Source organism: Melopsittacus undulatus, chromosome 5, assembly GCF_012275295.1.
Source record: "Melopsittacus undulatus isolate bMelUnd1 chromosome 5, bMelUnd1.mat.Z, whole genome shotgun sequence".
NCBI lineage: Eukaryota > Metazoa > Chordata > Aves > Psittaciformes > Psittaculidae > Melopsittacus > Melopsittacus undulatus.
The window spans coordinates 27,855,518-27,869,129 of record NC_047531.1 but is presented as its reverse complement, the minus strand read 5'-3'; the positions used below and the strand labels follow the sequence as shown (position 1 = coordinate 27,869,129).

Here is a 13,612-nt window from a genome sequence, read left to right as displayed (position 1 = left end):
TAGAGTAACTCTCAGTGTTTTAGTCAGGTTATTTACACTGGTTTAATATTCAATTAACAAGGCACACTTTGGAAACAAAGGTACACGTAATTCCAACTTGCAATAGATATGGATAATGGTATAAAACTGACTACTGAAAAAAGTTTTCAACAAATTAGAGCTGTTGTTTCCTGAACACCAACTAGCAGTCTTCAGGATTTTGATAAACACAAAACAGTATTAATCATCATTCCCAAATATTAAAAACTTACAGGAGTAAATTAACTCTTTTCCTAAAAACAGCTGGGTCACTGAGAAATGGAGAGCCTGCCTTCTTTCCTTGCAAAGGAAAAAAAAAATAGATACACAACACTTACATTCACACAGTATCTATCACCTTCCTTTTCTTGCTTACTGCGTTCTGCTACAGAATACTGACATAATAGTTTTTGAGGGTCAATTTTTGCAGCACTCCAGTAACATGATGAACTGTGTGAATTTAACCTGAATGGCGGTCACAACCAGAAGAGAGTAATTGTGGCAGAGAAGTGAGTTGAAGGTCTTTGAGATTTATTTATTTCATCTGAAGGAGTTATAAGAGGCTGAACTAAAGTGACGGCATGAATTTTCCAGTCACACTGTCCTAATATTCCAGGAGATGTCTGGGCACACTGCCCAACAAACGGACTTGTGCAAAGTAAATTTAACATCAAATAATCCAACTAAAAGAAAACAAAACAAACAAAAATACACACATCACCAAAAACCCACCAAACCCTGAAACTTCTCTATAATACATTTATTATTGTGGGGTGGGAGGGAGGCAAGCATCCCTGAGAGAAACAAAGCAACAATTCGTAGCAGATCAGCTTACTCAGTCCTCCTGCTTCAAGGCAAAATCACCTGTCTCTATTCCTGGTACATGCTTTGTCTAACTGCTTTTAAAAAAAGCTTCAAATACTGACTTCATAGCTCCCCTAAAATGACTATTACTGGCAGAAACTGTTCCTAACATTTTAGGTAACAATTTTCCTTGCTTCATTTCAGGCCCATAACTTACTGTTTCAATCACAGCAGATATGGAGAGGCATTTATTCCCTTCCCATTTGAAAAACTTTTATTTACCTGAAGAATGTTACTCTGCCTCGTAGACCCCTCTTCTCCAAAACAAAGTTCCACAAGCTTTCAGCTCCTCTGCTGACAGCCCATCCCTGAGACTTCAGCCTTCATTACTACTGTACTTAGGACTCTACACAATTAACCTACATCTTTCTTGAATGAGGTGTCTCAAAAGGATCTTGACACTCCAGCTGAAGCATGAACAAAAGATTAGTTTCAGTGTCTTGCACAAAACACCTGTCCTTATAAAGATCACTACAAATTTCATTGCCAAAAATGTCATGCTGCTACAAAACAAATGGAACAAGTGACTTGCACTCCATTTGTGAGGAACTATGAAGTCTCTGCACAACTGTTACCCACACACTCATTTCTCCTATTTCTGCTGCTAACTACAATTATTTATTGCTAGGACTTTGCACTTGTCTGAAAGAGAAATGAAACCAGTTCACTTAAGATGAATCTCCAGCATGCTAGAATATTCTTCATTTTAATCCTGTTTCCCAGCATACTTCCCATTCTTCTCTGCTTGATTATTACTTGTAAATTTAATAAGGATATACCATATTACATCACTCAAATCATTAACGAAAACACTAGCCAGCTGCAGAATACATTTCAACAAAACCCCACTTGAGATATTGCTGGGTAACAGTGAGCAACTGATGACAGATTTTGGCCATCACTGGGGTACAGCTTTCTCAAAATGTCTGCATTCATTACACACCATTTTTATCTGGATTATATTGCTGATGTGTGGTAACATGTCAAGAGCTCTGTTTAAATCGAACTACAACACAGCCATTGACCTCTCTAGCCCTCAGACTTGTTAGGCTGCCAACAAAGAAAATACAGTTAGTTAAACAGGATTTATTATTTGTAAATCTTATGTGGCCTACCATTTAATAGTATTTTATAGTTTAGATTCCCACAAATAATCTACCTGTTCTAGAGTTTCTTTGCTTAAGGAAGTCAAGTTAGAGTTGTCTAAATAAAATAGCTCTATTTTATTTATAAAATAAATCTGGATCTGTTTTGAGATCATCTTAACCTGAATGTGCCCAAGTCCAAGGTACCTGATGAAATCCATCCGCAGGTCCTGAAGGAGCTGGAGAATGAAGTTGTTAAGCCCCTGTCCATCATATCTGAAAAATCGTGGCAGTCAGGTGGACTTCCTGACAACTGGAAAAAGGGAAATATAACCCCCATTTTCAAAAAGAGGAAAATGGATGACCTGGGGAATTACAGACCAGTCAGTCTCACCTCTGTGCCTGGCAAAATCTGGGAGCAGATTCTCTTGGAAGGCATGCTAAGGCACGTGAAAAATAACAAGGTGCTTGGTGACAGCCAGCATGGCTTCACTAAGGGGAAATCCTGCCTGACCAATTTGGTGGCCTTCTATGATGGGGCTGTGGAACTGATGGACAGGGGTGGAGCAGTTGACATCATCTACCTGGACTTGTGCAAAGCATTCGACACTGTCCCACACAACATCCTTGTCTCTAAATTGGAGAGACATCAATTTTATAGGTGAAAGAATCAGTGGGTAAAGAACTGGCCGAATGGCTGCACGCAAATAGTTGTGGCCAATGGCTCAGTGTCCAGCTGGAGACCAGTAACGAGTGGTGTCTCTCAGGGATCTGTGTTGGGACTGGTCTTGTTCAACATCTTTGTCGCTGACATGGACAATGGGATTGAGTGCGTTCTCAGCAAGTTTGCCAATGACACCAAGCTGTGTGGTTCTGTTGATATGCTGGAGGGAAGGAATGCCATCCAGAGGGACCTTGATATGCTCATAAGGTGAACTGATGCCAACCTCATGAAGTTTAACCATGACAAGCGCAAGGTCCTACACCTGGGTCGGAGCAATCCCAGGCAGAGCTACAGATTGGTTGATGAGAAACTTAACATGAGCCGGCTTCAGTGTGCGCTTGCAGCCCAGAAAGCCAACTGTATTCTGGGCTGCATCAAAAGAAGCGTGACCAGTAGGTCAAAGGAGGTGATCCTGCCCCTCTGCTCTGCTCTTGTGAGATCTCACTTGGAGTACTGTGTGCAGTTCTGGTGTCCTCAACATAAAAAGGACATAGAACTGTTGGAACAAGTCCAGAGGAGGCCACGAGGATGATCAGGGGACTGGAGCACCTCCCATATGGAAACAGGCTGAGCAAGTTGGGACTGTTGAGCCTGGAGAAGAGAAGGCTGCGTGGAGACCTCATAGCAGCCTTCCAGTATCTGAAGGGGGCCTACAGGGATGCTGTGGAGGGACTCTTCATTAGGGACTGTAGTGATAGGACAAGGGGTAACAGGTTCAAACTTAAACAGGGGAAGTTTATATTGGATATAAGGAAGAAATTCTTCATTGTGAGGTTGGTGAGGCACTGGAATGGGTTGCCCAAGGAAGCTGTGAATGCTCCACTCCTGGTGGTGTTCAAGGACAGGCTGGACAGAGCCTTGAGTTACATGGTTTAGTGTGAGGTGTCCCTGCTCATGGCAGGGGAGTTGGAACTAGATGATCTTCAGGTACTTTCCAACCCTAACTACTCTATGATTCTATGATTCTGTTTCCAATAAAGCAAGCTCTCTAGTGTTTTGAATCTCATCTCTCCTCCCAGGAGTTCCCATGGACAACCACAGAGAACAAAGAGATTACTCTGAAAAGCAGCTGAGATACTTTAAGATTTATATACATATTGTTTATATTTGTATTCTTAAAACTCATACACATACGTATGCACACGAAGGAACACACACTCCTTTTTATGGAATACATCCATGTTTTGACAGTGACATAGAAAAAGACAGATTTCTTATGCTTAAAATATTTAAGGATTTTGTTATATTTCATACCATAAGCATTTTCAAAGATGATGAAAATGCAGACCATGTGACATTACCACAACACAAGAACAAAAGATAAAAAGAAACTGAATTTTCACAAAGAAATTTAACTCTCTTTGTTGAGCATTGTCTTGTATTACTATATGACACAAACTTAGTAATGAGCTGCAATACTATAGATAACTTCACAGTCTTTACAATGGTGTTCCCTTTTGGTGGAAACTCCAGGTTACTAGGTGTAGTAGGAGTACTAGAAAAGCACACTGAAACAGAGAAACCTCAATACTGAACAAAACAAGATTCCACCGACACTTTCCCCGTTAAGGCAAGTAGAGAAGAGGTCCTTTTCCTCCTCCCCTTTCCTCTAATTTTGATGTGTCTAACAGACACGTCACCTATACCCAAGTTTTTTCTTGTTTAAATGATTTAATGACCCACCTTTTTTACCCTAGAAAGGTGCTAAGTCCATTTTTTTTCTCAGCTCTACAAGAGAATTTTTCAGGCCCAAGATCACTGTCACCTTTGTGCAGATGTCACTAATTCCAGAGTACACTCTAGAAGACAGGGCTACCACCACCTATATTATGCCAGCTATAAAGAGGCCTTCCATCCAGGCATAGCCAAGTAACTTCGTTCAAACTACATTTCATCCAGTATCATGCATGTCCTTACTATGTTTTCTGCATCCAAGCTACGCTTCTTCACAAGCATCATCAAACTTGAGCTTTATTTCTTTGATTTTCCCTTAAGTATTTCTATGGCCATATTAAACCTAAATAATAGTGTAAACTTTGCTCCCTCTTTATAAAGAACTGTGCTGGTTTGTAACGGGGTAGAGTTTATTTTCTCCACAGTAGCTAATATGGGGCTATGTTTTGGATTTGTGCTGGAAACAGTGCTGATAAGACAGGGGTGTTTTAGCTAATGCTGAGCAGTGCTTACACAGAGCCACGGCCTTTCCTGCTCCCCACACCAGGGAGCTGGGAGGGGACACAGCCGGGACAGCTGACCTCAACTGACCCCAGGGATACCCCACAACATATGGAGTTATGCTCTGCATGTAAAGCTGGGGAAGAAGGAAGGCAGTACATTTGTAGCGGTGGCATTTGTCCTCCCAAGCAACCATTACATGCGATGGAGCCCTGCTGTCCTGAAGATGGCTGAACACCTGTCTGCCCATGGGAAGTGGAGAATGAATTCCTGGTTTTGCTTTGTTTGTGCAGCTCTTGCTTTACCTGTTAAACTGCTGTTATCTCAACCCACGAGTTTCCTCTGTTATTCTTCTGAGTCTCTCCCCCATCTCACCAGGCAGGGAGTGAGTGAGCTGCTGTGTGGGTCTTGAGTTGCCAGCTGAGATTAAACCACAAGAACACAATACATATGTAGGGTTTTCTCCATATTAGCTAGAGTCTTGTAACTGACAATATTTTGCTTTTCCTATAGAATTATTTAGCTTTAAATTAAGGTCATAGTCCTATTTTTCTTCTCATAGGTTACATGGAAGGCAGTATTGTCCTGGAGCAACTTCTATATTGGAAACACACAAAACTTTATTTAAATAGACCCCTTCCCCTTCATTTTATGGCTGCACAGCTTAGTCACAGACCCAACTCCAAGTTTACAAAAGAGCACTATTATGGCTGCTGTGAGAACCTGCCTACAAGTATTATATGCTCACAAGGTCATTCAAGCAAATAAATTCACTTGCTGTGAAATAAATTATACTACAACCTTATATAAGTAGTAGGAATTTATTATAATTAAAATAAGTCCAGGCATTTATATGAATAATGATGATATCAGTTAGAGGTATCCGACAAGCAAAAGATATAAATCCATTGCTAGCTCTATAACTGCCAGATGGAATTAACAACCTGTCCACAGTCAAACTGGACACTTGATGCATAACTAAGAATTTTTTCCTCTTCATCCAATCAGTTACTGACCACAGTTACAACAGTAACTTCTGCATACTGACACAGAAGACAGCAGAATTAATACCTACAAAATATCTTCTGTGGAAGGCAACTGTATGTAGTTTACCATTTTCTTGTCACATTCTATTGTTTAAACCTGCTTAGGAATGTTTCTTTCTCACCTCATAAATATTTGTATTAAAATATCACAAAGAAGCAGTGTCATATACAGCATGTAATTCACTGCGTTAGGCACTATGGGACATCTGAATATGCCATTTGTCTTACCTATCCGTACACTCAATTGGACTGTATAACATAAAGAACCACCACTAGAGAAGCAGCTAATAGTTTATTCAATGCACTATCACAGTTCTGCTTCTACTTTGCTAGAGAACCCAAAGAAGATTGCTCAGAGGTGGACAAGGTGAAGAAGAAAGTTTGGGGGTTTATATACCTGTATCTATACACATATATACATACATACATACATGCTAAGTTTTCTCTTCTTACCACGCCAAAGCTCATTTCAAATATGTTAAAATCCAAAACAGAGGAATTTTTGAACTACTTTAGCTTTAAGTAGAGACCTCAGTGAAAATATTACCAGATGCTTTCAGAGTAAAGTTCCTAACATTATCCACTGAAACTGGAGATCTGCAGACTACTAGCAATTAACAAAGTGTCCAATAAACAAAGCCCTTCTCAGTAAAAGCTACTGTTTCTTGTAGTGCCTCTGACTGACCCATATTTCTAATTCCAGTATTTTGTATTTTTATCATGTCTTTTCCCATCACTGCAAAATAAACTTCTAGACACAACTGAGTAAAAGCTGTAAGTGAACTAACATGGATTTGTTGAGGAAACATGTGGAGTACATGTACCTAAAAGAGCACATAGGCATTTGTGTCTCCCAAACATACACACAGAGTACAACCCTATGTAACCCTATGTAAAAACAATGGCCAGTTATCCCAAGAGTCTACCCACAATACCCTATGAGCAATGAAAGGTACATTAAACCATAGAAAGTGCAAAGCTTTCACAGTATTATCACAGTGCTGCTGACTTCAACCAAGCAGAAATCACATTGCACATGTACACCAGAAGGGTAAGAAACAATGGTAAGAAACTTTCCCTGAACTAGAAACTAAAAGGATATTTAGAAATACCTGGCTAAAAACACAGATTAATATTAATCTTAGCCCTGACCCCCAATTCAAAAGCAAACCTCCATGATACAGAGCTCCCTATCCAATACCAAGCTTTAACACCACTCACGTCCACCACCTACTTACTGCCACCAGATGTAGTACTTCCTAAGCCCTCCCAAAGCTTTCATATCTCACCACCAAATAACCAGCGCCCAGAGTCTGTTCCCCATGCTTTCCACCCTCCCAATATCACAGAGCACTACAGCACATTTCCCATCTTTCTGAAGCACAGCATTTCCACACCCTCACCCCAAGTCACCACAGCCTCACAGCTCTCCTGCCCAATACCACCACCACCCTACAGATCTCTCACACATCCCGGCGCTTTCCAAAGTCAGAAGCACAGCACAGTGCTTCCCCAGCAATATACCAAAATCCAGCCTCCTTGCAACACACTATAGTCTCACTGACTCCCACTGCAGTACCCTGAAGCGTCTTGAATCCAGCCACTGCACACTTTCCTCCCCTCTGAACAGAGCTGCCCCATCTGCTCACCCACTGAGCCACGGCAATATGACACAGCACAGACACTTCCAACACACCACACCAGCGACTCCTGAGGGGGTGTTCCAATCCACTCAGGTGCTGGGAGTCACAGACAATAAGAATTCAGACCAGCCAAGCTGGGCAGCAGAGGGTAACAAAGAGCAGATAGCCAGAAGACAAGGGAGGGAAGGGGGGGGGGGGGGGAGAGAGAGAGAAGAAAGGAAAAGAGACCACGAAAAGAGAGGGAGAGAGAAATTACAGTAGACAAGGGATTTTATAAGGCCATAAACCATCTAGAATTAAGAATTAAACTAATGACCACAAGCCTTGAATCCCCCTCCCCCAGACTGGTGAAACTCAAAAGAGCTTCCTAAGGGAACAAGTTTCCTTTCATCTTTAACCAAAATAATTACTCAGACGTTTCTAAGCTTCACCAAGTATATGAAAACAAGAAACTCAAAAGACTCTGTCACTCTGTCAAAAGTACAAGCTCTTTTTTAAATGGTAAAAGGAAAAAAAATGGGGGAAGGGAGAAGAAGGGAAGTAATAAAAGGCATTTCCCCTAAAAGAATTAAATCCTAAAAGCTACACAAGATAAACATCTCAGGTTTTACCATTAAACAGTACTGATCATTTTAATAAGATCTAGTATTTAGATGAATCCCACAAGACTTATAAAGTAGGTAAAAGATAGCATTACTTTATATATCCTGAAGGAATATATTAAGTGTTGAAGGGAGACCAAAACGGAAGGAAAACAAAGAATTAGAAAAAAACAGAAAATTAGAAAAAAATAGAAAATTAGAAAAACTATTCTAGCTTAGAATGCTGCAATTGATGCTTCAGTGCTTCAGTCAGACTGACACACTAAATACACATATATAAACTTCCCGTTTGCAACACAGTGCTTGCTAATTATAAGACTAATTCATTGTCTAATAATTTTTTGATTACACAGTATAAAAAGAGCAGTAGTGACAAACATGCACAATAAACCTCAGGATGATTCTGAATGGTTTTTATAAGTTCAGCCCTCCCACAACCTATTTTTGGAAGCTGAAATTCGAATACCATTAAATCAAAGGAGAAGCAGCTGGCAAGATACCATATACAACACCAACAACTGATCTCCAAGACTAACGGGATGCTCTTCACTGCATCCTGCAGCACAGTGTAGAAGTACCCAAGCTAGCTCAAGTACAGAAAACAATCTTGCAATGGAATGTGAGCTTCACGAAAACTATTTCATCACTCTTCCTAAAACCAGTAAAATACAGGGTAAATTAGTTGCTACTGCAGAAGAATGCTTCCAGTATCTGAATTAGGTATCTGTATATTGTATAACATACAGCTTTCATAAAGGCCACAGGGCAAATAATTTTCTCTTAGAATGTAGTGCAATGTCTTCCAAAAACTACATACCTATCTTCTGCCTCTGAAGGCATTTTATACAAACACAGGCCAGCAGGAAATCAATTGCTTCATAAAAAATATTGTTGCACAAAAGAACACAAGTTATTATTACAGAATTTTTATGTTATTAAAAAATTGAAAGTACTAATGAGCTCTGTCCATACCATTTCTCAGTTCAAATCAATAAGTAGATAGCAAGAACCACAATAAAAAGTTTTTTTAAGTCAAACACTAGTGTGAGTCATGTGAGTGCAAGCTAAAAATGCCTCTAAAAAGTAACTAAGAAGGACTCACCAAGTTCATTAAGGCTCTGGGCAGCTTTTGTTATCTCTCTGCTTCCTCCTTGCAGTTGTCCTTGAAGTCTCTTACTGAGATACAAGATGCGTATTATCCTCCGCAGCAAGTCACAGGCAGCCTGCAGAGAAATCATAGCATAGGGGATACTATCAGTACATCATGAACACATAGTATAAGGCCTCAAATATGGAAATATTTTAACGAAGAAAAGGAAATATGATTATGAATAAAACCAAGGAACTTTAGAACACTGCAATCCCTTTTCCCAGAATTTTTAACATGCTTTTATGCAATACAGACCAGTACTTTCTAAAGCTGGTAAATACATTCACAGGGCTACTGAGATTATGCTATCATTCATGGTTAAAACAAAAAAAAGAAACTGATAACCCTATGACAGAGACATGTTCTATTTGTAACTAGAAGTGAGCTTTATTTTATGTTGTGTAACTCCTCTCAGTATCCCTCTCCTCTGTAAAGCACAGTAAGAAGTTGGCCTTGCCAATCAAATCTTCATTCAAAATAAACAAAATGGCAGCATTTATTTCAGAGGACAATAAAACTTAAAGGCTAAGCTGTTACTACAGATGATGAATCTTACTATGGGAATATACAGAAAAACTTATTTTCAACAAAACTTTCCTAATGCCAGTCAGCTTCATTCAGCCAACTAGTTCACATTTTCTCATAGGTTTATTAAAATACATGGCATTTTTAGCTAAAAATTAAGATGGACGCATATGTAAATTTTCAGGAGTATTTCGCTGCCACCAATTTAGGAAAAAAAGCATTGCTGGCATCTGAATCAAACATAATACTTTTATAACTTTTCACTCAACTAAGATCTTGAAACAGGCTTTCTGCTTCTACAAAGTAAATAATAGAGATGGAAAAACAGTAAGGGTTACATCACGTGTAGAGTTCCTCTACTAGAGGACTGGTTCAGTGGAGCTAGAAGGTACAGTCTACAGGAGCAGCAACATTCTGGAGTAACATCTAAACTAGGATTCAGAGATGCAATTCAGAAGAAGGTTAAAAAGTATGTGGATTTTGGTACAGTCATACATACAGTCCAACATCTGCAATCAGATTAATAAGAGAGGTAAACAAGAAATTTAGAATATAATTACATAATACATAATAAAATATAGTTGTTCTGATATACTCTGGTACTGAAGGCAAAGCCTCCTGAACTTTATAGATATTAAAATTAAATTTAAATTACTTTAGAAAATATTTAGTATCTGACAGACTTTGAACCCCTTCCTAGGGTTTCTAGAGTTTCAAGTTAGTATCTTCAAAACTGTTAAACTGCATATATGAGAACATATACCAGTGAGTCATTTCAACCAGTAGTCAGTAGACTGCACGACTTCTCAGTCTCTTCCCTATGGCAGCACAAAACAATCAAAACACAAATATCTATAGTTCAACTTCATTAAACATCTAGACGGAACCAAAAGGAAAAGTTCAGAAAATCCCCACAGAGGCAAATCACCAAGAGCATAGTTACTGATTTTGGCTCTGTATCACATAGTCTGAAGTGCAAGATTCCTAAGCATTCTAACACAACTTAAACACATGATTTCTATTACCATTAGTAAGAATCAAGTGGGGCTTAGCCTACTTTGACAGATTAGTGTATGAGTTTTTATTAATTCATTTCTCTAATTAGAAAAATCTTCATCCACATATCACTTTCATATCTGTAAACTGAATTTCTGCAAGATGAATCAAAAATAGCTTTTTATATAGCACACTCTGCTTTGCCAAATAAGAGGGCACAGTATTACTACTTTGCTTTCAAATTTAATTACTCTCTAATCCAATTTCATACCTCTAGCTAATCATTTTCCCTAGGAATTCAACTTCAATTATCTTCTGACCATCTTCTACTTTACATGCCAAAAGATTATTTCTTTTTCATTTACTTGTTGCTCATTATCTCCTATCCCAAGAAACAATCTTAAAATGCCTATCAAACTGAATAAGAGATGGGAAAAGTTACATTTAGAAACAAGAATGAAAAAAAAAAAAAGGTTTTAACTTCTGGCCCCATGAATTAGGAGGAGAAAAAAACAAGGACACTGAAGATGCGCTCTTAACTTCACAGCAATTGTACCCTTAACAAAGGTCCTGCTTCACGAAAGTATTTCCATTTGCACAAGTTATCCAACTTAATAAAACAGTCACTGTAACGGAATGCAATATATAAGGACTGTGTAATGGAAATAAAAAATTCTGTCGAATAGTGGGGTTATTCACAGCTGCTAGATCTTCTAACCTGACCATATGCATAACCAGAGTCTGAATTCATTCAGGAAACATTCCTTCCTGAGTTGATAAAGTATGCTTTTCTAAGGGAGATGCTGCCATCCAAGAATGAATGAATTCCACCGTTCAGGCAAGAACTGATTTGGAAAAGGCCAGTGGCCTGAGTTAGTCCCAATGGGTTTAGTAAAAATGAAACTTGCTTTTCCTGGAGATTACACATTAGGTACCTCCTGAAATTTAAAGCACCGTATCAACACTAACAGACACTATTGGTACAATTCAGGCAATCAAAATGACTCTTATTTCTAATCTCAAATTGATTTCAAGAAATTATTGAAAGAAGACTTAGAAAGAGAGAACCACTGAAAATGTGTCAGTTCATAGCTCATACATGCAATTGCATGCATCTGCCAGAACATACTGTAATTGGAGGTATAGGCAACAGAAATCAAGAAAGATGAGACAGTCCACTATCTTCAGACTACTTTTCTCATTTAGTTAACAGCAACATCAGGATGAAATCTGCTACTGGCAACTATTTTAAAGAATAACTTTAAAATACAGAATCATTCTTTTTTGGAAGTGGTTTGATTTTTTTAATTGACTCTTAAAAGCATTTTTAAACACTTAGATATCTAAAATTAAGCGAACATGTGGAAACACCTGCTTAAACAGAGATGCACAGAAAATAACCCTCAGAAGAACAAATTCCCTGCCTAGATATTTCAGCTGCTAACTATTCCCATTTAGCTTGTGATCTACTACAGAAAGACTCAGTAGAGGACAGCAGAAAGCAAGCTCTGTGACTGTGCTGCTCCCCTGGGATGACGTGAAGCTCTAAGAGCACAAGACAACATAATATACACAAGCACACAGCAGAGATTTAAAATTCAGGACTAGATTTGAATTTTGACAATGAATTTGCAGCAAGTATGCTTATGAAATAGCCAGACTATATTAAAAACAATTAAGGATGGCAAAATCCAGCTTTATGCAAGCCAAATATTCCTTCAGTTTGTGAGCAGTCCCAGAGCAATCAATGGAAAAGCACTGAAATAATACCATTATGAGTACAAGAGTTTCTTAAACACCACACAGTCCAGCAAAACATACCTGCCAACCCCACAGATTTTGACAGAAGGCAACCTCTTTTATCAGTCATCTGCCTTTTTCTACTTATTCTACCAACTGTACACCAACTGATAAAATTTGTAAGTTTGAAAGTGTACCATGCAACAAGTCTTGCATTTGGGAGCAATTTTATATCACAAGCCTTGCAACCGCCAGGAAATGAACTGTCTACTGTGCTGTTGCCTTCCTGAACAAACAAGTCAGCTGGGTGAAGAGACACCACAGTCTCACATCTTGGGCAGGCAGGAGGGTTGAGATTTCATAGGCCTATTGACTCAATTCACAGTAAGCCCAGATTCATTTCATAATTCAGGTGTCCTGATCCTCAACTTCTCCTAGCAGTATAGTGCAACACAAAGCACTCACTATCTATCTGCCAACATAAGAAAGTTCATGCTGAGGATAAACTCCCACTGGCAGAGAAGCTGGAATCATCATTCCTCTTTCTACACCAAAGTAAGTGGATATGGATACTTGGAAGGGTAGCCTAGCAGGCTTCCCTTACCCTGAAACTCTTTTTTCTGACTTACAGCCAAGAAAAGCCAGATACTACAAATTCCCTGGCACAGGCTGCTGACTCTGGACAGATGCTGCTTTCACACCGTAGGAAAATCTGTGTAACCCTGCTACAGTAAAGAGGAAGCCAAGAGCATCCAAGAAACAGTTCCTAAATTCAGGAACTATTCTTCCCAGATGTCCTTCTGCAGTTTGACTTTGTGTAAGGTCAGGGCAGAAACAATCTTCATCTTAGACCCAAATTTCTGCAACACTTTCCACAAAGAACAAAAAATTCTGCACCTAAATTCTGCCACATGGAAGTTAGGGAAGTTCTGCCCAGTGGCAAGAACAGTAACAGCTGGAGCTGAAAAGAACAGAAGCAGCTGGACAAACTGGCTGAACAGAATGTTAAGCGCTTCCTTCTGAACTTCACTATTACTGAAAGTA

General features: G+C 39.1%; 1 protein-coding gene across 1 annotated transcript in view; it reads right to left on the bottom strand.

Annotated features, from left to right (window-relative positions):
* COG5 (component of oligomeric golgi complex 5) overlaps window positions 1–13,612 on the bottom strand; it is a 193,023-nt gene that overhangs the window by 172,938 nt on the left and 6,473 nt on the right. The window contains exon 6 of the mRNA XM_034063396.1: window positions 9,260–9,380. Coding sequence (XP_033919287.1) covers window positions 9,260–9,380 — 121 coding nt within the window. The remainder of the gene's footprint in view (window positions 1–9,259; window positions 9,381–13,612) is intronic.